This window comes from Amphiura filiformis, chromosome 5 (genome assembly GCF_039555335.1).
Source record: "Amphiura filiformis chromosome 5, Afil_fr2py, whole genome shotgun sequence".
Lineage (NCBI taxonomy): Eukaryota > Metazoa > Echinodermata > Ophiuroidea > Amphilepidida > Amphiuridae > Amphiura > Amphiura filiformis.
In genome coordinates, this window is record NC_092632.1 from 27639381 (window position 1) to 27664499 (window position 25119).

Here is a 25119-nt window from a genome sequence, read left to right on the forward strand (position 1 = left end):
ACTCTTAACTCATATAATTTCAGAATTACCAGAACTTTCTTATGGTAAGTCAAATCAAACAGTTTCTGCTTCAAATATTACAGTGTGTACAATAGTTTGGTATCCCTCCATCAGTCAGCATATTTTGTTAACTTTTCTTTGTTTTTATGTGTACCTACTAAGTCATTTTAATATAGATAAACTGTCAACTATTCATGTAATTTGTTACTAGATTGGCCTTCTGTTATCCTGTGTTAGTGAGCATTAACAAGAATGACAATCATACAAAGGGGAAGAGGGAAAGAGAGCAAAAAGTGATGTGGTTTTGAAAACGTTTCTACCACTGAACACTGAACTTTGAAAGAATACTGCTAGTAAGAGAAGTTGGTCAAATGCCTGTATTAGCAGTTAAATCTGAGCATGGCCAAGGCGGTCTTGGTCTTGCATATTTCTTGAATTGTTACTGATTTTCAATTTCTTTGAAACATGGACAAAAATAATTGTTAAACCCTCTCTGAACTGGTAATCCTTTGTATTTTGCTTGCAATAAAAAAAAAAAAAGCAGAGTGATTGAGATTGCACTATGCACCGGCATAAACCCAAAAGCCTCGGCACAACGCTAAATATACACAGGAAAACATATAGATGTCAAAGCAGAGTGATTGAGATTGCACTATGCACCGGCATAAACCCAAAAGCCTTGGCACAACTGTAAATATACACAGGAAAACATATTGATGTCAAGCAGTTTAGTTCTAATCTACATAATTTATCTCTCTATGTATTTTAACTTACTGTGTTAACCCATTTTCTGATTCTCGTATAATCTCCCTTGTGCATATCCTTCCATTCTTTTATTACTTCTCTTAATATTGTCTTGCAAACCATTTGTGGTCCTCCCCTAACAATACAGGCGGATTGGAAGAACGTTTCTTTAAATGGCGAGTTCCGAGTAGGTATTCTCTGCGTATGCCACCAGAGAGAGATCAATTTGCTTATTTCTTTTTGTTTTGATCAACTAATCATCAAAGGTTCAAGTCACTGGTGCACTCATTTTTATAAACCATACAGTTTTACAAGTCCTGTTCAAGTTAATTATTGAAAGTGTTGGTAGAAATATGAGATAATTGCACAGATTTTAGAAATCGGGTGATTTAATATTAAACGTCCTTGTTCTAGAAAGTTTTCGCTAAATTTCGTTATTTCCATAAAAACAAAAGCTTTGTTTCTTGGAGCAAAAACAGGAAAAAAAGTCAAAACGTCCAATCCATTTCAGGATTTCTGTTGCCTTATATTTTCATTACTGCATGTTGTGTTGCCTTTGTGAAGAAATGGCTATTCCAGTTGAAATCCTTAATCTTCTACACAGGGAGTGTCAATTTCAAATGGGTTACCTGAATGACGCCATTTAAAATCTACACCCCCCCCTGTGTGGGGGATTAAGGTAATGTCTTCCATAGGGATGTATGGATTTCATCTGGAATAGCCCAAAGCAGATGTAAGGTGTCAATAAGTCCTATCTTGAAGGGAACATGAAATTATTTTTTTTAATTATTTCAATAATTTGCATCAAGAAATTCTGTTTCGTAATTTTGTTACATTTGCCCCCACAGGACTTGTTAAATTGTATGGAATTGTATAATTAACCGCTCTGCATGCCTAACATTCCAGCCTGTTGAGAATACATGTTATGTTCCTGATACAATTTCACATCAGTTTGGGAATTTTATTTTTGTTTTTCTTCTTTCTGTAGTTATGCCATGGTAGATTTTTGCATGAATTTAATGTCATTTACCTTTCAGCTTTATTTTAATAAAATACAAGTACATTATTCATTTATACAAAACAGTTGTTTGCCATGTCATCGTCTGAACTTGCCAAAAAATGTTCAGTAATCTTCTCTGTACATAGAAAGTTGCATATAATGATTATTCTGGTAGAATTTTGGTTACCTATAACTTTGAGTCCAAATTAGGCTGCAAATAACTAGTCCAATTTAGGCTGCAAATGAGTCAGTAGCCGTCATAAGGTGTTGATTAAAAAGTATGTAACAATTATTCTTATTCACTTAATGGTCATTTGTGTGATTTAGGCTATGAAGTAAGTTTGTGTGTATTTGTAAATAGCCAAATTGATTGAAGAGAAAAAGAAACTTATTTACAATATTTTGATGATTGCTGTTATCATAGTTTTAGATAGTATGTGTACTATCAAGTTCAGACATACCCACTACACAATAGCTATTTTCTTTTTGACCATTTGTTTCATGTCAGTGTCTACAAGGCAATTGTTTTCAATGATAGAGTAATAAAGGCTTCACATAATATTGCCCTAGATTACTAACTTTGTAAACAAGTTCTATAATTCATTCATACACTCTTTGATAGCAAGAACAAGCAGAGCAAGCATTATAAAAATCCAAAACATGCAGTGTTTCGCATCGCGTAGGATTGATTCATTTTTCGGGCGGGTTGATGCATTTATATTTGATTCTATTTTCCAACATTTTTAGTGATAATTTGTTATAAAAATAGAAAAATCATGTGTTTGTTTTTCTTCCCGTGTATGAAATATGTTAATGAACGTGTATTACTTGTTGCTCGAGAAATTAGACCAAATAATGCACTTGTGCTGATGTTGATGAGTCTAATGCACTCCCCCCCTTCAGGGCTCGTGCATTAGACTCATCAACATCAGGGCACGTGCATTATTTTGACTAATTTCTATCCCAACAAGTAATACGCGTTAATTAACCTATAAATAATGACCGCAGTGATATGTACATGATATGAAATTGTCTCTCAACAATGCATTATAAGTGCTTAGCTTTCTTAACAATAATACCCAACCGTTAATTTAATTTTTTGGTAATTGGAAGCATAGTTTGCTATCTGAAAACTAATCAGGAAGAATTGGTATGGTTATGGATAATAATATGAGAGCACTTTGGATATGTTTTTTCTATTTTTTTTAGATTTGCACATGATTACTAATATAACAAAGCATGTTTTTGTCAACTGTAGGTTTGTCAACAAAAGTCTAGCTGAAAGTCACCCATTTAGGAAAAGACCTAATGTGCTTGCAAATAGTCCTTTGATTGGGGAAAAATTAAAAACTATGTTTGAGAAAAAAATGAAGTATCTTGCCTGGGGATATACACAGGCTTTATACTAGTACTGTCATGTATTTTCCTTGTGCGGTGATTGCATAGAGACAAATTTACAGTGCAAAACAAATGAGTAAAAGTTCCAAGTAAAGTGTTTGTGCCGTCTTGTGCCATCTCTGACACTTTACTTGGAACTTAATCAGTCAATAATAAAAAACCCTTTCTTATCATTCTTTGACTTCAAATGTTAAAAATTAAGATTTCAACTTTATTTCTTTACTTGTTATTGATGAATTATTGATGATGATTTTGCTAACATTGAAACAGTTTTTAACTTGGAGCAGATCTTAAAATAATAATACTAATAATACACATTTCAGTACTGCATTATTATGCACTTGATTATGTTTTGAACAATCAGTTTGTTTGTTTTTCAATATAAGATGTATGTGTCTCCAAAGAGTAAAATTCATATTAAAAAAAACCATCTTCACTTGTTATATGTGACACGGTCTGGTCCATGGGGGCCAAAGGAAGAATTTTTGATAATTGAGTTACTTTAATTATTACATTACACATTCAATATGCTATCATTTACTGAAAACACCAAAGGTCTTGCATACTTGTTTCTAAAGTTATGGATTTTTTAATGTCTATTTTCTTATGTATTTAATTGTTTTTTACTCCCCATTTTTACCTTTATCTCAGTTTCAAATTTGCCGTCTTTGGCCCCCATGGACCAGATCGTATCACATATGTAGTTTTATTAGAAATTAGAGTTTTATTCAACTTGATTTGTATGTGTAGAAAGGTTCAATTATGTTTGTGCAAGATTTTTTGATATAGCACATGTTTTGCAATTAATTTTAGTTAAGAAAGTTAATAAGAATTAATGGTACGCAAATATATTGTAGTAATATTATCGAGCATAACATAAACAGTGCATCCTTTATTGTAGATACCACTTGCAGTCATTGGCATGAGTTGTTGAATGACAAAATCATATTAATCATAAAAAACTAATCAGTTGACAGATGGAAGCAACAGATAGCTACTTGACAATGATCATATCATACAAAATATATCACTGCTAATAATAGGGAAACAAATAAATAATGAGAGATTATTATTACTGATACTGAGAATTAAGTGACTTTAATAACTTTGCAGGCTTTTTTGTAGCGTTATTCCTCGTGGCACTACTCGCCTACACATATATTGAAACAGACTGATAATGGCAACAATATGACAAGTTTTGTAATGTATCTCACAAATAATGTAGTTGTTCTAGATATTAATCATATTGTTAGTGTTGTAGAGTGGAGGGAGGGAGGGATAATAAGAGAGCTATTATTGAAACAAATGTGGAACCAGAACAATAAGAGCAGATAAGAGTTGTTTGTATGACCCCAATAGATGATATGATTTGTGTCCGGAAACTGTTGCCATTAGGGAACGACAAATGGAACATTAGGTGTGTTCAGACGGTTGTAGAATTTTTGAGGATCGGCGTTCTTGAGAATTGCGATCCTAAGTCAATCCCCGACTGAGTGTCCATACAATTCCAATGAAGACAGGAATCCTCAAGTTTTTTGAAGCCTGATGACATCAGCTTTGAAATTACAACTGGAAGCTAAGTTACTGTGGTCTGTCCAGTGGTACTGCAAATTGAACCACATTGAATATAATTAAACCATGGTCATAGTTTAAACTCAGTACATGAGAGTTGCAAAATGGCTTGTTCACATAGCAGTAGCACTCAAGGATCAGTCAGGGAAATTGCGAATTCCGCTGAATTTCATGGGGATATATTTGTGGACAAACTAAGGGATTGGAATCCTCAGGACAGTTTTAAACAAAAAGGCGCAGTGATTTATAGTGCGCTACGCACAGGCACAACGCTTAGACATTGATCCACAAGCCTCAGCACACTTTACAACTTTACAGTTCACACAGCGGATTTCCCCAAGTTTGTGGTCGAGAACCGTGTTTGCCTACGTGCCTGCTATGGATTTTTCTGTCAATCTAAGACAATCAAAAATGAACATTATTCTTAGCCTTTGAACAGATAAAGCTATTGCTTAAAGCTTCTAGTCGTCTTTGAAAAATGATGGCAAATGATAGCAAAGCTAGGGTAATAAGTCCCTTGTGGGCATGAAAGACCATAACTGCTGTGCAGTCACACATTTCAATTTTATGGCAATTTTTTTAGGCTTACATACAGACATTAAGATACATCAAAATACAATGCAGACTACTGCCCTAAGTATGAAAAGACAATTTACGAAGTAGGATAAATTAATACTCATGTAAAAATGGATAAGGCTTTATCAATTTCTTGTCATCTTGACAATGTCAAAAGAACACGATTCTCCCATGGGAAGAAAGAGATTGTTCCATAGCTCTGTGAACTATAGAATGATGTGTGGGGGGGGGGGGAGTAAAGAAATTGATCAAATTGGTTATTTTTTAAACATAGTAGCGGGATAATTGTCCCAGTAAGTAGTTTTTATTTGACTAACAAACACATTTAAAGGAATTGCATTTGCACACATGTCTTTATATTTTATTAGTATTTAACTGCATTATTGTAATCAGAAGCTATTTCTTTAAATAATTATTATTGAGTTATTAACTTTTGCACATGAACTTTCCAGGGTATGTGTGACGTAATTCCAGTTTTGAAATTGTTTTGTTATAACTTTTAAATCAAACTAGCAGTAATTAGTACTGAAGATTTCATACATTTTGGTATAAGACTAATTTACATTAAGCCACATTTACCTGCTGAGTTTGTTTGAAAACCAGCAAATTGCGAGGAGTGTGGTCGATGATCCAGCACCTTGTTGATGAGGGAAATCTGAAACGGTGTTTACTCCACACAAAAAAATAATAAAATTAAAATTAAAAAAAACCCATTGAACTACATGTCATCCAAACTTATTAAAATAGCCTCCATCCTGTAGGAGACCCCATGCTTGGTTACAAAGACAAAACAGTTTGAATTCACATCCTGTGTTCTCTGAACTCCCTTTGATATTATCTTCACAATAGGTAGAATGGTATGCCATTGTCTTCTCTGGCCTTATGTTACAAAACAACATGCGGTACAGGTAAAAAGCTTTCCTAGAACAAGTATTGTTAATGCTTTCAACTCTTGTTAAGATTTATGGCATTTGGGGCTAACCACTATTCAGTCAGTTAAACAAGCACATTTTTCTTTGAACCATTAGAAGTCAAACCCTAGATATTCCTGGCATTTGCTATTGTTTTACAAAACTTCTAGATGGCTATTGTGCAGCTTTATTAAGTTTATTCTTTGTGGATGTCATTCACATTATACAGCTTAACCTGCTTTCTTTCAAATCGCCAAGACAAACAAGAAAATAGATAAATACATAGTGAATAATGCGAGTGAAGATACTGTCAATGGAGAAGCAGACTAAATGGTGTGATTATTGCATAGCACTGTTTTATAGCCAACAAGAATATGTAGGTTAACACATATTCATGATATACAGCACCTAATAACATGGCCTTAACAGGGCAAATGCTTAGCACTGTAAAAAGGAAATTAACTGTAGTATATACTATTACTACTGACTTAAGGTAACATAAACATTGTGGATAATATAAAATACATAACTACCACTTTAACACTTAAAATAACAATGAAACTACTGTATCATGTAGAACTGCAAGTTTCGGGTAGCTTGCCCCCTGACTAACAGAGATTAATCCCCATTCCTGCCCCTACCCCCTGCTCTGGGTTATGACTTGGTTCTTGATATTGAGGATAGCAGTGCAATAACAAATGTATTTGGGAAAATTTCAAAGGTAGTGAGCAATAATGTTTGCCACTAACAGCAGCTTGTATTATGCTCAGTATTCCAGAAGCAGATGTATACGCTTCATATTCATTATTTGATAAAAGCAGTGCTAATTTCATTTCTGGATTTTAATATTGGCAATACTTTGGTGGTGGTGGTGATGGGATAATGGATGGTGGGTGAAATGTAATATTGGAATGCTGTTCTTTAATCACTGCATGATTAATCACAACTGATCATCATATTCTAGGCTTGGCTTCAAAAACACTGGTATCAGATTGGTAGGTATTGTGGGTTCAATAAAAACAATGCAATGATAATGTTATGATTGGATTCAACAGCAAACTAACATCGCGACAAATTACAGTACTTGAGGGTATCATAAATGAGAGCAAGAAAGACATTTAACTGTATGGAAGAAATAGATGCCTCCTGTAATCTCTTAATTATGGCACATTAAAGAATGTGCTTACCTTTGAAAAACAGTGTAGTTTACTGTGTATACCTGTAATGATCTATTGGTTATTATCATTGAAACCACATTTTTTATAAAGTTATTTTGTGCAACTATCATTTGTCTGATGTTAATATGACTTTCTTGTTCTCAAAAAATGACATTATTGTATGATACTAAGCTAATACTTGCTTGTATTTATCTTCTAACAACCGGTACTCTTAAGGAAGATGTTTTATAATCTCGCATTTCACATGTAAAATTTGGGTTAAAAAAGTTACAGTTCAGGGTTTTTTCTTCATAAACTTGACTTTATTAGAACATCTATCAAATTGCCATAAAATGAAGGAAATGCAATAAGAAAAGAAACCATGTGAAATGGTGCTTTTCGTTTGCGATTCATCATAGACTTACATAAGAAAATTGACTGAAAGTGGCACAAAGCCAATCGTGTGAATACAAAATGATGTGTATGTTTTTTATCGTTGTTTTTATCATTTTGTTTTGTAGGCTAATCCTACCGGTATTATCGTGTCATCACAGCGGGGATTACTGGAGCTGGATATCTCCATGTTGCTCAATCCTAGCCATACTATGTGGGTGGAGGAAGACGTTGATGATGCCTCAAACACAAAAACGTAAGTGCATGTTTGTTTGTTTGTTTGTTCGTTCTGTAGATTCATATTACATGCTCCTTGCTATAGCCCGGGATTCCTATCAAATTGAGGTCTCTTTCAACACATACAAAAAATGTGCGTTTGGATGTGCATTTGGTTGTTTGTTTGTTATTCACCAATTAAAATCAGCCCACAATTGTAACTGTATACAAGTCTTGCAGGTAGGTGAGGAACATAATAAGAAAGATATTTAAATTAAACTTAAACTCTAGTTGTTTATTTCGCATCCCGGGAGCATTTTCAAGGAACTTCCTCATCGTCAGATGTTGTTAGCGCTGATATTTTTCTTGGAAACAAGTAATAGCCATTGTATTGCTTTTTAAACCCATTACTAAGCCATGAAAGAAACTTAGAGAGTCTGCATACATCTGATACATATTATGGTGGATGCAACAACATATGCTTCAAATCAATGTCCAAAAATAGTATTTGTGAATAAGTGTTATCCCAAATGTATTGAAAGCAGTAAACATCTTAAATGTCATATGAAGAAGCTGCAAGTTAAACAAAAAGCTGCTGCTTTTTATATGCAAAAAATAATTATATTGTAGATGTAAACACAATTTTGTATATCCCACTTAAGATGTTTTACAGTTATCTCACAAAGAGATACTGCTGAATAACTGCACGTAAGCCTTTTCACAAAAATCAATGAGATGCATTACTTGCAAACAAAATACTTGTCTTTCATGAGGATGCAGAAATAGGAGTGATTCACATCTTTTTCAAGCATCTTTCTTTAGATTTTACTGCTACATGTTTACTCCAAATTATGACTGAACTATTGAACCACAACAATGAATATTGTGTTAACTTCTTGTATCATATAACTTCAGGCAACGTGTAGTGAGAAAAAAGAGGTATGATAATTATATCAGGTCTTTCCAGTTGAAATCCATACAACCCTATGGAAGACATGACTTTAATCTTCCACACAGGGAGTGTGAATTTCAAATAGAGTTACCTGAATGGGTGAATCTTACACTCCCTGTGAGAGAGATTAAGGTCCTGTCTTCCATTGGGGTGTATGCATTTCAACTGGAATAGCCCAACTGGAACTGATTTTGCCCACAAGTTTGCACTAGTTTTTTGGCCCCACACATATTTGGAGCTGGTGGGCATATGTTATGGTGCAGATGGTTGCCTAGTTGTTTGTCTGGTTGTTTGTCTGGTTGTTTTGCTGTCTGGGGGGAACCAAAACCATTAATCCACTGTGCAGCTTAAATGCAATAACTGATCAACTAACATTATTATGTTTTCAGAATCTTGCCTCCTATCTTTGTATATAAACCAGCTGTCCGATTAATGCACCGCTTGGACAGTAGCCACATTTGCATATTTATGAAAGCAATTTTATTATGAAAACTTAATAATGATAAAATTGGTTGGATTTTCTAATGATACATAAATTTGTCAGTCTTGCTTGAGTTTTCAAATGTCACACAAGAAGAAAAGTCTAGTATGACCGATACATTTATGGACATGCTCAATCCACAGTCCAATGTGATATCTAACTTGGTATGGTAATCCACTCTGCAGCTTCCAATTTTAAACCAAACTTGGTATGGTGACAGGGTCATGTGCTGTATAGTTTTGTGTTAGGTTTTGCATATTTATGAATATGAATATTAATGACCTTACTTGCATATATGACTTTCAATGCCATTACTCCACTATGATGCATTACTAATGAACTTCTAACTTGGTTGGGTGATAGAGTATGATCACCTCTCAGTTCTTGTGTTGTATAGTTTGTGTCATGCTATGTGCATATTTATTAATGAATTCAATTGCATATCATTTGTATTTACAAGCCTTTGTTATGAGGCCACCTGAAGTTAAAAACAGAAGTAGTTTGGACATTTTTGTCCACATGTCCACATGTCCAAAATCTAATATCAAATAAAACTGAAAACAGATTAAATCCAATTAAAGTTGGTGTAGAAAATTATTTATATATAAAGCCCACTCAAAAGGTGTAGGTTTCTTAACAGTCGTCTAATACACATTGCTTTGAAATAGTTATTTATTACGCTGGGGAAAAAAGTACTATTTAATTGACAATTCAAGACCCAATTAAAAAAGACTAGTTTGTGTTTGACGTCAGGGCAAAGGCAATTAAGGCATGGCGTGATTGGTTGCTGACTTGTGCAGTACAGTATTTTAATTTGGTCTTGCATTATAACATATTATAATAAGGCTTATTATTTTACAAGAGAAGCAGTGATTGATTAATTACCTTAACTTGCTACACAGGCCAGTTTTCAGGCAGGATTTCAGGCAATTTTGTGCTATTGAGTTACAATTGTGATACTGAAAGTTTTGACAAATTTCAGGTATTTTTTCTGAAAGCCACTCAGATAACGTCCTTCTATTTAGTGCAATCACTTAGTATGACCATGGTATTTAACATTTTACTTGATGAGAACCTGAGAGATATAATAATTTAGTTTCCATAATTTGCACTACACTACATTCATTTTAACAATATAGCAAACTTTTAAAGTATTGTAGAAACAGAGTTACCCATCATGAACCAGAACAAACATATATATCGGGTGAGGATCATGGTTTACATTTTGCATTTCTCACAACATTCAGTTTTGCTTACAGAAAAATGGAAGCGTTTGATCTAGTTGGCTCTTAGAAGAGAGTTATACATAGCTGATAGATGGTACCCCCTTTTTTTCAGAGATGTAATTTGGGTGAGAGACTAATTTTCTGTGTGACTTCTTACTGTATTTTCTCCAACAGACGTGGTGGCACAATGATAGAAGATGACTTCCTATTAGTCAATCCACGGGAGAGATCGTTAAGCCATCCTTATCCTGGTATAACCCCTACACCATCCATGATCTCTTCTGGATTTGGTGCTGGTGAATTCATGGCTGATCAGACTGGCAGAGGTACCAATATTGTAAGTACTCCAGTGTTATGCTCAAAAGCAGGCTTTGTTACCAATGCGAAATAAGGGGATGGGTTCCATTCCCAGCCAAGGAAGTAGAAAATTATCTTTCTTTCTTGTTTAAATCGTGGTGATTCATTTAATGTGAGACACTGTTCTCCCTTGATGCCCAGGGTTGGGTGTATGAACAGCCAGGTGTTACCTCCTTGGTAGCTGGCTATAGTGATGGAACAGGAATCAAACCTGGGACCTGTTATGCCATAGTCAAAAACGGCCATGTTGCTTTCGTAATTTATGCATGTTATTGGCCTCTAGTCACCCAACTGATATATTGTATTCATTTGAACAATAGTACATACTACCTTAAATACCATTTAATACTCTCATTTGCCTTGTCAATTTTAGTCTTTTCTTTTAGTGTCATTATTTAGAGGTTAATAACTGCGTATCAGTTGTTTTGAGGGTATTGTGAAAAATCTAAATATTTATTGTGAAAAATCTAAATGTTTATTGTGAAAAATCCAAATGTTTAGAATTGTTCACAATCTGGAAAAATAACTGATGCAGATGATAATCTGCATAACACCTACTATTGAAGAGTAAACAGACAAGTTTTACTTTGTTTCCTTTAAAATCTACACTGTTCTGTACTAGGTTTGCCAAAGATAAATGGCAATTGTTGCAGCAAAGAAAACTTTGAAACATTCCAAGTGGAACTCATTCTAAAATAGATTTTATCCACATGGTAATGTAACCATATACAGATTGTGAGGCAAAGATGATGTGGTTTTGTGTTGCAATCATCTTCTCCTTGTTGTAGTTAGGTTAGCCCTATCAGGTTGAGCAATATTGATTTACCTGATTTGACGTCATGTGGCATGTGCCCACAGTCCCACATGGAACTGGGACTGATAAAAGAGAACTCACAAGGTAACAGGTGGTCATAGGGGTTGGTGTTCTGATGGAAGCATTAAGTGTAACATTAATCTTAAAAACTTCAACTGTGTCGGTTTTAAGGCATCAGTTACTGCGGAATTGACGTCATCTATCTGTCCTGTAGGCTCTAAACTCTACAGGATAAATTGGAATTGTGATAACAGTAATAAAGTCAGGCTGCAGAGTCTGCCTGGTGCTTAAAATAGCCAATTTTCTCGTAATGTTACCACATTTTACCCATGAATCAAACATGATTAGGTATTGTGTAGCAACATACTGTATAATTACTGAGTGTCCTGATCAAGTCTTGTAATGGTGAGTGACTTGATTTGACGTCACAGGTCCCACAAGGCAAAGGATCCGATTCACAGAAAGGTCAAACAGTGGTTGGTGCAAATAATAGTATAAAGATAGTAGATTGCATGATGGGCGTAATAATCCTTGAAGGCAGTATCCAACTCTCTGTGTGGATTATGCTTTTCAAAGAGTATAATCCAACTCTTGCTGTAAGGTGATTAGTATGTTACTTCAATCTAAAATGGTAGGATTCATTTCCTCACTCACTCTTGTGGGTTAGATTACATGTCTATGAAGCATTAATGTTACCTCGGTTCCTGAACTAGAATTGACGTCATCGTCTGTTTCAGGTGCTTAACACAATGGTAAAATCAAACTTTTCTAATGGTAGGAAGTCTAGTACCAGAGGATGTTTAAAGACATTCCCACAACCCAATGGGGTTTCTGACCTTGTATGTCTGGCTTTTGTACACATATGGTACAGTTGATCATGCCTTGCATTGGAATTGTGTGCAAATATCTGGTGTTTTCATCCTATTATTTAACATTCATAACATCGAGACTTAGGAATAAAATTAATGCAGTGGGACAATATGAATGTTTCCTGTAAGAAAATCAAATATCAGTCCTAAGTCTCAACTATTAGCTCGTTGGCTGCAGTTTTAAAATGACCATTTTGTGTGTGTGGCAATGGGGACTTTGCCTTTAAAATTAGGTTATATTGATCAAATTTCCCAATCATAGTGCATTGTAGGAATGCCTTTAAGCCTCCTCTGGTCTAGTACTGTAAAAGTGGAAATTTTTGTTTGATTAATTTTTTGTGTTTTGCCAATTTTGAACTGAAGGCCTTGTTTTTAAATATTCGCGATTCTATGTTTCCTTACATCGGCCTATACACAAAAGGAATATATTTGCGGGTTGTTATTTTCGCGGTAGCAGCTCGGAAGGTGAAAAGTGCAAAAATAAATGTAACATGGAAATTTCCACTTTTACAGTAATGGTAGGACGTCTAGTAAAGGAATACGAAAACCTGCATGATGCTCAAAATAGTTTGGTTTTGTGGAAAAGCATCATATATGTATATATGTGGAAAAGCATCATATATGTATATAGAATATTATAGTAGTACTTGCATATGGGAAGAAAGTATATGATAGGAAAGTGCAAATTTTTAATGCAACTTTTTTCACTCTTTGTAGTCCAATTTTTTATTAAAAAACTATAAAATTAACTTTCAATCTTACCCTAATGTCACCATCTCTTTTTGGCCCCTTGCCGCACCCACGATGCATAACAACCGACTTCCTCATCAACATGCTCACTAACTCTAACATCACCGGGTGGTACTACAATGACTACCACCAAGTGCCTGCCTCCCGTTACAGGGACAGGGGTGGGCAACACAAAGGGCACCTGTGAAACAACCACCCTAGGGCCGTTAGGGTTAGTGGAATGAAAAATGAACACTTGTATATTATTTACATTCAAGTTCTTTTGTTTGCTGATTATAAAATCAATGGCTACATATATTTTATAATGTATCTCTCCTTCCTTTCTCTCTTTTTCTACAGATCACTAGACGTCCATTATACCACATACGAAGACTAGCTTCTCATCCAAGTCTCCCATACTGTAAGTTCATGGCTTGATTCTAGTCCTTATTGAATGAACTGTATTCCTCCGCTTATTCAATATCCTGCTTGTTTGACCTGCAATCAACAACAAAGACAAGATTACTTTTAATAGGTTTATGGTTTGTGTTAATATATGGTTCATAGGGTTAGGATTAGGGTTTACTCTGGTGAATAAGTAGAGTGTTGAACATGCAGGCACATCCTAATGAAACTGTCAAAATTAGAAGTGGTACGTTTTACTGTAGTTCTAGTGATTTTGAGAGCCATGTATGTTTGTTATCTAAAGAGTTGAGAGCCTGTTGAACCATCAATTGAATGCAAAATGCATACAAAGTCAAATATAACCAGGGGCCAACTAAATTGGCAACTACAGGCAGCAGAAGAATGAAGGTGCTAGTCATTTTCACTCCTGTGTATCCTAAACAAAGACAAATAAATTCTAATTAAAACCAGCATCCAATTCCTGTACCCTTTAGCTCTGATTTAAGACCTCATTTGGTGAAATCTGTGAAGAATTAAAGAAACTGTGATCAAAATTCAAGAATGCCCCCCGTATTTGCACTTGTGTGATTCATACTTCGGTTATTGGTCATCCTGTTTTAGCCTGTTCAATTTTTGGAAAGGCAAAATGCAAAAATTGTTTATTTTTACAAACTTTTGAGGAAAATTTTGTGTTATTTTGTTAAGTGTAGAGATGAAAGTGATAGTTATGAATGAGGTTAATAACTTTGTCGGGCATTGTGAAAAATCTAATCATTTTGCTTTGGTCCTCAGAATATCCCTCGGTTCCAAAGGCAAAATGTTCATATTTTTCACAATGCCCTCCAAATAACCGATGTGCAGTTATTAATTTCTAAATATGATGATTGTATTTCAGATCTGAGTGGTTCTAATGATGGCAGTGTTCACATGTGGGAATGGGGCCACTCACAGAAGCTCTACACCCACAGACATCATGGCCAGTTTCAAAAGGTCACTCAAATTCATTTCAATGACCAAGGGAACAAGGTACGTACTAGTGGTTTAAATGTAGCACAATCTGATCTAACAAACGCCAGAGGTGGCAAAAATAGAGATACATGCCAAAATAGGGAGAAAAATAAAAATGCACGATAAAATGTGCAATGTACATTTGGTTATTGCACAATTCGGTGAATGACTTAGTTTTCTCAAATTACCTCCCTTGGTGTGTTTGTATCCGATTGTGTTGTACATTTACATGTTTTCAATACAGTTAAATGATGTCCAATAAACAAAGGTCCATCCGTTAGGAGGCTGACCCCTCCCTCCCTGAAACAAAAGTGTGAAAACTCCCAACATTTTAATGTATGTTGAGTCTTGCATAGTGATATATATCTGAAACTTAAATGAACAATATACTTTTTCAGCAGCTGATCGGAAATCTTCAGAAATTATTTCAGAAAGATGTCGCAGGCCTGAGGTTGATGAACATCCTGCATGCCATGTACATGCAGTGTTATGAACATTGTATTTGCTTTCTACTGATATTTCCATCGTATGAATAAAACGACTGGACACATCATTTTAATCTCAGATTATCTTAGTTTCTTAAAGTGCATTACAATTGTGTGAAAATCTTGAAAGTTGAGAATTTAGAAAAACTTGGCGTCCTCAACAAATGCTGCAATATTTATTTCAAGCAAATGCGAGGAAAGGTATTGATTTCAACTTCTATATAAGGCCCTTCGCACTTGATTATTAGTTTCCTGTTTAAGATTTTGAAAAAGGGACGAGGTGACTTTTAATTATTAATTATTAATTATCTTTTATTTTCTTTATTTAGTTTGAACTATTACAAGCAACTATTGACTCGTTTTGACTAGAGCGGGCATTTAATTATTTTACAATAATATTTGATTTGATAAATAAGTGAAGGTAGAGTTGTACTCTTTGTTCATTCATCATTATTGTTGATATTATTAAAGTCAGAAAATGGCAAGTGGAAGTAGTTGAAAGTTACTTTAAAGGAGAAAATTAGAAATAAAAATAAAATAATTAATTATTTTGAGATTTTCAATTTTGGACGCGGGCGGTAAACAGGAAACTAATAATCAAGTGCGAAGGGCCTAAAGCAAATCAAAATAGGATATTTAAAAAATCAAGATAAAATGTAATTAAAAAAATGCTAAGTTTAAACCATATCTGTAAGCATAAATATAGTCTTATTTGTAAGTTGGCAAAACAAGTCAAACCAGTATAGTGTTAAATGCCAGTTAAGTGCATGTGACCTTCACACTCAAAAGCAAATGTGTGGGAAGGTTGTATTGATATCAAGAAATTTCTATTTAATTAAAGAAAAAACCAATATATATTCTAACAAATGAAGGTAAAAATAGGAACATTTTCTCCCTGAATCAGTGTTTGATTTTGTCGAATGTATGAAACAAAACCATGGTTTGATTTATTACCTCTGTATACAAAACTGAAAAACACTTAATTTTCTGAATCTTAATGAGGCCAAAAAAAAAATTGTTGTGTTGCCCTCAATCGCCCGACCCTAAATCCTGAAAAATCTGGGTCGGGATTTTTTTTTTTTGAATGATGATTTTTACAGATTTGTTCAAAAAATCAATGTTTTCACTTAAAATTAATATTTTATTGAAAGACTAATCTTTAATTGATGTCTAACAGGTATCCAGAAGTCAGAATTGACAAATGTCCCTGAGTTGAAGAAGCATTATTTAATATTTGAGGAGATTTAAAAAAACTGAAGGTTTGAAAAAAAAAAAAGAAAGAAAAAAAAAAAAATCCGACCGTCCGCCCCAATTTTCCAATTTTCTCACTTGAGGGCAACACAACAATATTTTTTTTTTTTTTTTTGCCTGAATAGCTTCACCTTTGAAGACACTATAAGTGAGCCCTCTGGTGGCATAAAATGTACAAAATTCTTACAGGTATTATGTTCACATGAAAGAATTGAGAAAAAAATGCAAAATGCTGAAACCAACAATTGATTGCCACTTTTGGCCATATTTCAAAATCCAATGTACCAACATTGACAAAAAAAGGGAAGAAAAACTTTGCAAAATGCTGAAACCCCCAATTGATTACCACTTTTGGCCAAATTTCAGAATCCAATGTACCAATGTCCTCATTTTGCCTGAAAACATCACAGAATAATGTAAATTTTTTGCAAGTTTATATGTTTTCTTTTAATTTTAGTTTGGTGTGTGTGATGACAGTGGTACCCTTAGTCTATGGCAAGTAGGCATGAACACTCCAGCAGTCACTAAACCATACTGGGTAAGTAGAGAACAAACTAGCTCATCAAAGTGCATTACATATTTTGTGTCATCCTCTTGTAGTTGACTTGAGACCTGTTTATCAGGGATTGTCTTTGTAGCTCAGCGGTTAGAGTATCGGATGTATAATCTAAGATCTGGAGTCCAAGTTCCCCCTTAAAAAGTCCTCTAATTTGACTGAAACTTAGTGAGAGCACAATAATAAAAATCATCTTTTTCTTCCAGATCAGTCTTTGGAGGATTTATTTGATACCGTTATAAAATTTATTTCCTGGTATATCAGTGGCATGTGATGTTATGGGGTTTACAATTACTTGTTCAGAGCAAACAATGCATTTTTTCATTTCTGTGAATGCTCAGTTCAGGCGAGGCTATAAATACACTATCGGTGTTCTTGTTAAGTTGTGCTATCTCCTACAGAGTTAAAAGGCTGTCTGTGAAGTTTGCTTCTGTGAATCTTCCAAGAATGAGACAACAGATATATAAATAACTTATGGTCTATTGAACTGTAATTTGAATTGAAGTTGATACTTGAGTTGATTGTTAAAATGAAACCCATTTATTGTCTAGCCGGAGGAAAGAGTAATCTCTTTTTTGTCTGTATGCCTGGCTGGCTGCATGTGACACTTCGATTAAAGTTTTGATTAAAGTTTTACCTTGTATCCTCATGTCTCCCAAATGACAATTCTCTCTTTATCATACTTTTTTTTTACATTAAAAAAAATAGTAGGGGTTGCAGTAAGGGGTGGGGTTGGGGTGGAGTAATGTTTTGTTTGTTTGTTTTCAAATAATTAATAGGGTTGTATAAGGGTGGAGTAAATACAAGAAAATAACTCTGGGGTTCTATTTCTAAGTAATAAGTAATAAAAATCAATATTGCGAGTCCCCGGGTTGGATATTTTCAAAATTATCTCAAAAAGTAAAAAAAGGTGTAAAATATCTTGAAAACTAACAATGGTGTGACCCTTTAAAAAATGTCTACCAATAACGCTTCTGTTGCTAATGTTCATCACATAAGCAAGCGGTCATGAAAGTAGGTCAGGCTTGCGGTTAGAGAACCGATTTGTATAACCACCCAGTTAGCTAATTAGCATATTTTGACTTTGTTTTAACCATCTACAGAGTAAACAAGTGCACAACAAGGCTGTCTATGACTTCTCCTTCCTTGGGTCTTCCAGTTTCCTGGCTACAGCTGGTTTCTCTACAGAAAACAGAAATGTGTGTCTATGGGACACACTGATGCACCCCAAGAGTTGCATGGTACATTGTAAGTATACAACAGATTGCGCTAGTGTTAACTTACAATGCATGACTGAATACACAGGGAAAGGTTTATAGTATCGTACGCCACCCTTTAGCTGCAATTTTTTCTCGAAGTATGCATCGTTCTGGAAATAATCAGAGGGTAGCGCAGTTCCTAAAGTACCCAAATATATTCTCTGGTGCCAAGTGTACAGAAAAGGTTTGATATGTTTGGCAATTAATTTGATACATTGTATAATAAGTGGTTGTGAAATATAACAGGGTGAAAAATGATATATTGAATGAAACTGACAAAGGTAAAGCAATAATGTTGGTCTTTCTGGATCTTTCCTCTGCATTTGATACAATATATCATGATAATCTTGTTGATCGTAGATCCAGGGTAATTTTGCTCATCAAATAGGTTTAATCCCCTGGAATACTTTTCCAGGTTTAATTACTTCAGGAAGATAAAAAGACAGGTTTGTGTCTGTGTTTTTGTTTTCTTTTTTCCTCTATTTTTTAACACAATTATGTTCTATCCCAAATAAGTTTTTGATCACCAAGTTTGCCAGTTTGCAGTGGCCCTGGACTTTCAATTGTGCCAAATTATCAACTTCACAAAGTTCATTCACTGACTAAGATTTTTGTCTCTCTCTCCTTGACAGCTTTCTCATGCCATGAAGGTGGTTGCCCATCCATCACATACTGTCCCAGACAGAAGATCCTGATATCAGGCAATAAGAAAGGCGAAGTGTGCATCTATGATGTGAGGCAACGCAAACTAAGGCACAGCTTCCAAGCTCATGAGTCAGGCATCAAATGCTTAGCTGTGGATCCGTCAGAGGAGTTCTTTGCTACAGGATCTGCTGAAGGAAACATTAAGGTAGGTGCTTTAGTGTGTTTTGTATTGGTGAGTTCTTCGCGGAAATGGGCTTCTCCAGTTGCAATCTATACATATAGAAGACTTAACCTTAATCTTCCACACAAGGAGTGTGAATTTAGAATAGGGTTACCTAAATTGGGGACTCGATTTAAAATCTACACCCCTGTGTGGGAGATTAAGGTCATGTCTTCCAAAGTTGATGTTTGGGTTTCAACTGGAATAGCCCAATGTATTAATTAAAATGTGGAAAGTGACTGTCATCGGATTGGTGTGTTTTGAGATTGTTTCTTCTAAGTGTCATTAGTGATTGTATCAGCAACAATCTTTGCAAGTGCTTTCTTTGTGACACATTGTTTGCTTTTGTGTGTATACTTTGTACATCCTATAAGTAACAAGACTCATAACATTGTCGGCATATAAGTCACACACTGTGCAGTAGGGTAATCTGAACAAACCTTTGAAGTTTTTACTTCAAACCTTTTCACTTCACTTAAAATAAAGAAAAATCGTCTGAACAGACTTGTAGATTGCAGCCATCCTAAGGCCCAACAGTCAGGCATTTTAAAGTTGTAGTTCTACTGTGTGTGATGCACCCTGTACTTGCTGTTCCATGTACTGTTGTGCCCCAGCTGCATCAATTTCTATCAATTTGAACCACTCTTCAATTGAGAAGGATTTTGCATTGTTTTTCCTAACAACTGGTTTTGTAACTTGGGAATACATATTATGTTAGCAAGTTTCTGACAAAATCACAGAAACTGATTGTTGATTTTCATTTCAGCGTTTCACCAAAAATAACCAAAAAATACAACTTCTATGAACTACCTCAACATATTTATGTTTTTTCTTCAAATTAACAGGTAATATTTTTTTCCATTAAAATGTAACCATTCGAAGGGGTGAGAGTTAAAAAATATGTAACTTTTGAAAATAAGAACCACCATAGTATTTGTTATACCTTCCCTGCCTATTGAAGAATTCCATTGGATGAAATGTAACCTTTACAAATGAACTATTCTGAGCTGCAATACTCATGGGGTAATATTTTTGTCTGGATTATGACCATGTGGCAATTATGAAGTAGGTGTCTGTTGGAGGTGTTTGTGTAGGAGCCAATAAACGAAAGGGCAGTAGGAAGCTGTCTCAATGGGAATAAGTGGGAGGGAGTCATTCTATCTTGGTCAGTGTTGTATTATAACTGGTATGAGATTTCAGGCAATTCATGGAAACACACAGAGAATATAGAAGCAACAGGGAGTCGTTGTTTACACTTCATTGACCTTACTATAAGAGTTGGGTTCCTATAGTAAGGTTGCAAATACATACATTTACCTAATGCATTCTTCATAAAGCTTTTTAAAATGTAATGAATTAACCTCTTCGGTAAATACCATAAGCCTTTGTGAGTATACCTGAGATGTCATCATTTGACGTCACACTGACTTGCAACGCGCAGTAACGATATTTAATCAATAAACGATGTGCGCATCGGCGCAGATAAGCATGACAGCAAATGACGACATCTCTGGCTTATGGCTTATGGGATGTACCGAAAAGGTCAATTGGGTAGTGTTTGTAGAACATGCATTTCATTCACACAGACATGAATTTGTATTGTTATTAGCTATTAACTAATACAATGGCTCAGTCCTTCTGAATGGGTGTCTCCATTTGAAATATACACACCCTCTGGGCGATTAAGATCATGTCTCCCATGGGGGGGTGTATGGATTTCACATGGAATAGCTCGCTATGATTTTCTCTTTCATAGACAAGATGAAACTTCTGCTACCCAAAGATATCAAGATTTGGTTTTGGTTAGGTTAAGGGTTCGGATTATGATTTAGGGAGGCATCCATGTTTCTTATGTTTCTCTGAAGATAGAGGTAACCACTGTTTTTTCTTACCATTTCAATTGTTCAATTTAAAGGTAGTTATATGATAAAAACATAAATTATAGGGCAAGGAGAACAAGATAGCAATGGCTGTTCTCACCATCTGCAGCTGTCAACTTGGATGTTTGACGTCACTAGTAACTGACAGGTGATAAAAGAATAGAAAATAGGCCACATCTGCCAACTAATATATATCTCACAGCCACAAATTATGTTCTGAACGTGGCTTTCTACTAGCTAGACTGTAGGGCTTGTAGACGACTTCTAAATATACAAACTAGATGAGTTAGACAATGGTCTGGATGAGTTTTAAGTACATTATTCGGAATAAGTAGTGCCTTGGAGTGGTTGGGAAAGTATTTGTTTTCACTAAACTCGATAAACACATACATATTGGGTTGCAAAAGTGTGCAGAGTTCCATTCATTAAAAGGGTTGTTTATTTCCCTATTGTTTTAAAGTAAAGTTAAGGTTGACTATTTTGTGACAGCAATATTATTAAGAGGAAACAGAGTCCATTTGGGATGTATGTAGTGCATATTTTGTTAAGGTTGCAATGCATTCACAGTGTTGTTAGCCATGGAAATATGTTAGAAGAAACATTTGATTTTAAACAGGTTGGATTAAGCAATAAAGCTCTGTTCTGTGCTCTGCTCTATTTTTCATGCACCTTTTTGTGCCCATACTTGTTTCCCCAGATGAATCTTTGCTGGCTTGGTTATATTTTGTTTGTAAAGTGTATTTGTATTTTTTCTATGTGGCATTCTGTCCTCCCATGGCAAAAGGACATAACTAACACTTTTGTCAAAATTGAGTTATGAGCACAGGTACATCCAGGAACATAATATCTACACACAAAATATCTAATACCCCAATTTTAATTCCCAAATTATATATTTAACCCTTCCCAAATTTGCTTATGTGTATAAGTCACTGGGAGCAATCAACAATTTTGTCCATTATCTCAAAAAGATCAATATGTAAGTTACGCCCTTTTTTCCATGGGGCGGCAGTATTAGTCTGAAATATAGGATATAAGCACTGCTTTTAAGCTTGAAGAGAAACACCTGTCTGTGTGAATAGTGACAACATAGTCTATCACTCAAAATTTGATTTAGGTGTGTATGTGACACACAAACTATTGTCATGTTTGTAGGATGTGTACAATCAAGTTTTGCAGCTGCTTAGAGTTGTTTATATTAACCCTAACTCTCCTTGTACTTTTTGGCGAATGGCTTGAAAAGAAGAAACAAATAAAGAGAGAAGATGAAAAAAGAAATTGTTGGTTTTGGTCGTGATATGAAGCTGAGACCCCTCGCATGCCAAGCACTAGGTCAGCGGCTAGTAGCCACAGGTGTTTCGCTAGCGCAGCCAACAAAACAGTGCGTACACATGACTTGGGATGATTGCATCATCTTATCAAGTGGGTTGCATGCATAGGCAGCAGCTTGGTGCAGTAGTATTTTATAGTATGCAGGATGGTTAAGGTTAATACATCTGCAGATGCCTGAAGTTATCTGTCACCAAGTGGCTCCTACATATACCTAGATATTTTTCCATACTCGCACCCATATCTGAAGTGTACATCATAAATCAGAGGTGCATAAATATTAAAGTTGCGCTTATATTTTTGTGACAATTTAAGCATATTGTTTGATAATTTCGAAGAATTTAGAACATAATTGTCAAGTGTTGACCATGGTAATTTAAAGTAATATTGACAATGATTATAACTAGTGGCATTTACAGGATTTTAACAATTGTGCCACAAACAGTGTGGTGGATAGGGAGGAAGAAGCGATTTGTAAGCATTTGATGCATTATAGGAAATTCCCGATATACCTGCCTGTGGGTGGACTTGAACCCCAGACCTTAGGCTTGTGCAGGCAATGCTCTAAACCACTGAGCTGCACAGACTGTCCCTGATAAAAAGCACTCGCGTCTGGTACTTATAAATATGAGCACTGCAGTCAAGGTAAACTATACAAACACACCAGCAAAATCAAATATTGATGCTTACTTGCCAGCCTAAATATCATACAAACAAGGGACGAAGCTTACGCATCATACACTGGAACATAGTAACACTCCAATATTTCAAACTAGCACAAAAGAACACATTAGCACAATTGAAAATGAATTTGATACATGGTTCTTCTTTCCTCTGTTTATTATTAAGAATAACAATGAAGCATCATAAATTTGATCTTGCTAGTTCTAGTTCGTATTGTTTGAGAGTTTATATATTTCAGTGTTCGATATGTAAGCCTCTTCCATTGATAATATGTAACGTTTAGTGTTTATTATTATCCCTAAATCCTCCTCCCTTTATATCCATTAGTAATGCTTCAGGCAGCTATTTTTCCCCCGATAACATGTCAGTTTTTTTTACTTGGCATTTAAGTTTGACTCACACTTCTTTTTTTTTTGTTAACCAATTTCTGACACAATTTTGCTGGCTAATTATGAGGAGGCAATTTCATTTTTCATAAATGACATAGATTGTTTCTCAAGGTAACCTGATCATTAGCAATTGACTGGCAAGGCTGTAAGCAGTTGGGTGTAATTGGCAATCCTGTTTGTATCTTTTATGCGTACAAGTTAATGAATTTTTGACATCCAGACTTCACACTGAATGTATATAGGTTCAGGGTAACAGGTGATCAGGTGTGATATTACAGACAGGATTGCTTGTTGCGTTGCTACCACAGTGAAAATATTGAAACTTGAGGAAATTTCTGTCAATGAAAACTCGTCACAAGGGAATATTATTATTATTATTCTCTCATGTCTGCATCTTTTATTTGCAATCCTATTATTTGTAATCCTACTGTAAAGTGTGCTGAGGCTTGTGGATCAACGTCTAGGCATTGTACCTGTGCGTAGCGCACTATAAATCACTGCGCTTTTTTTTTCTTTTTTTTAAAATTTTATTTATAATCTTATTATTTGTGTCTTGTCTCGTCTAACACCTTTGCTTAAGTGAAACATTGTGGCAATTTAATGTATGCAAAACCTCTTGTAAAATGAAAATTAGGTTCAAAAATATTTCTTATAAAACTGAAATTACATACTTTCAAAAATATATAGTTCTTTTACAATAATTAGGCCTACTTGAACATTGTAACTCATTTTATACAATCATGAGATGGTTGATATTGAAGAAAGGAAAGCATGGTAAATTGTGACTATTTTGGATTGCTCCAGGATGCAGATAATTAAGACTTTCGTATGAGATGATGATCAGATTGAAATAGGCAAAAAAGATGTTATTGTGTTTCAGATGTCTGTCTGTCTGCTAGCCTGAAGTCATGATTAAATAGCTATTTATTAAAGGAAGTGATAGTTGCTTTATCAATATTATGTTTTTGGTTCAAGTCAATTATCTTTAACATGTTTCCTTTTACAGAGTGTATATTTTCTGATAAAAGCCTCAGTGTTGTTTCAATTTTGAAAAGGGAGATGTATATTGGAATCAAATTTTCAATGAAAGAATACCGGGAAAAAATGTTAGGTAAGCCTAAAAATCATGTTTAAATGACTAATTAAATGTGAACAGGATTAAATGTTTGTTAAATTTTTGGTTGAAAGGAATGGGGGTTTATTAGAGGGGGTTATTAGAGAATATACGGTATCTTAAGTCTTTCTTGCTTATGTGGTGGTTTTGTGGCTTTGTTGATGCTATCCAGCACCACTTCTTTCAGGTGTGAAAATTTCCAGGCTTTTGCCTGAATTCAGGCTATTTTGTTGTCCAAATTTACACATTATTATTTTTTCAGCCTATTTTGGGCCTTTTAAGGGGGTACTACACCTCTGCCCAATTTTGTGCCTATTTTTGCATTTTTCTAAAAATTATAGCGCATTGGGGACAAGTAAGATATGTATATTATAGGGGCAAAGACTACAACTACTGCACTGGAAATTTTATTTCAACACATACAACAGTTGTGGAGTTACAGTCAAAAATGAGGTAAAACCACTATTTGATCAATAAATCAATAACTACTTGCTTTGAT

The 25119-nt window shown here is 34.8% G+C and overlaps 1 protein-coding gene across 1 annotated transcript in view; it reads left to right on the plus strand.

Annotated features, from left to right (window-relative positions):
• LOC140152902 (dmX-like protein 2) overlaps positions 1–25119 on the plus strand; it is a 192556-nt gene that overhangs the window by 135563 nt on the left and 31874 nt on the right. Inside the window, 10 exon segments of the mRNA XM_072175438.1 lie at positions 24–44; positions 893–931; positions 7880–8007; positions 8883–8906; positions 10801–10963; positions 13756–13816; positions 14696–14826; positions 17002–17082; positions 18204–18348; positions 18992–19209. Of these exon segments, the coding sequence (XP_072031539.1) occupies positions 24–44; positions 893–931; positions 7880–8007; positions 8883–8906; positions 10801–10963; positions 13756–13816; positions 14696–14826; positions 17002–17082; positions 18204–18348; positions 18992–19209 (1011 nt within the window).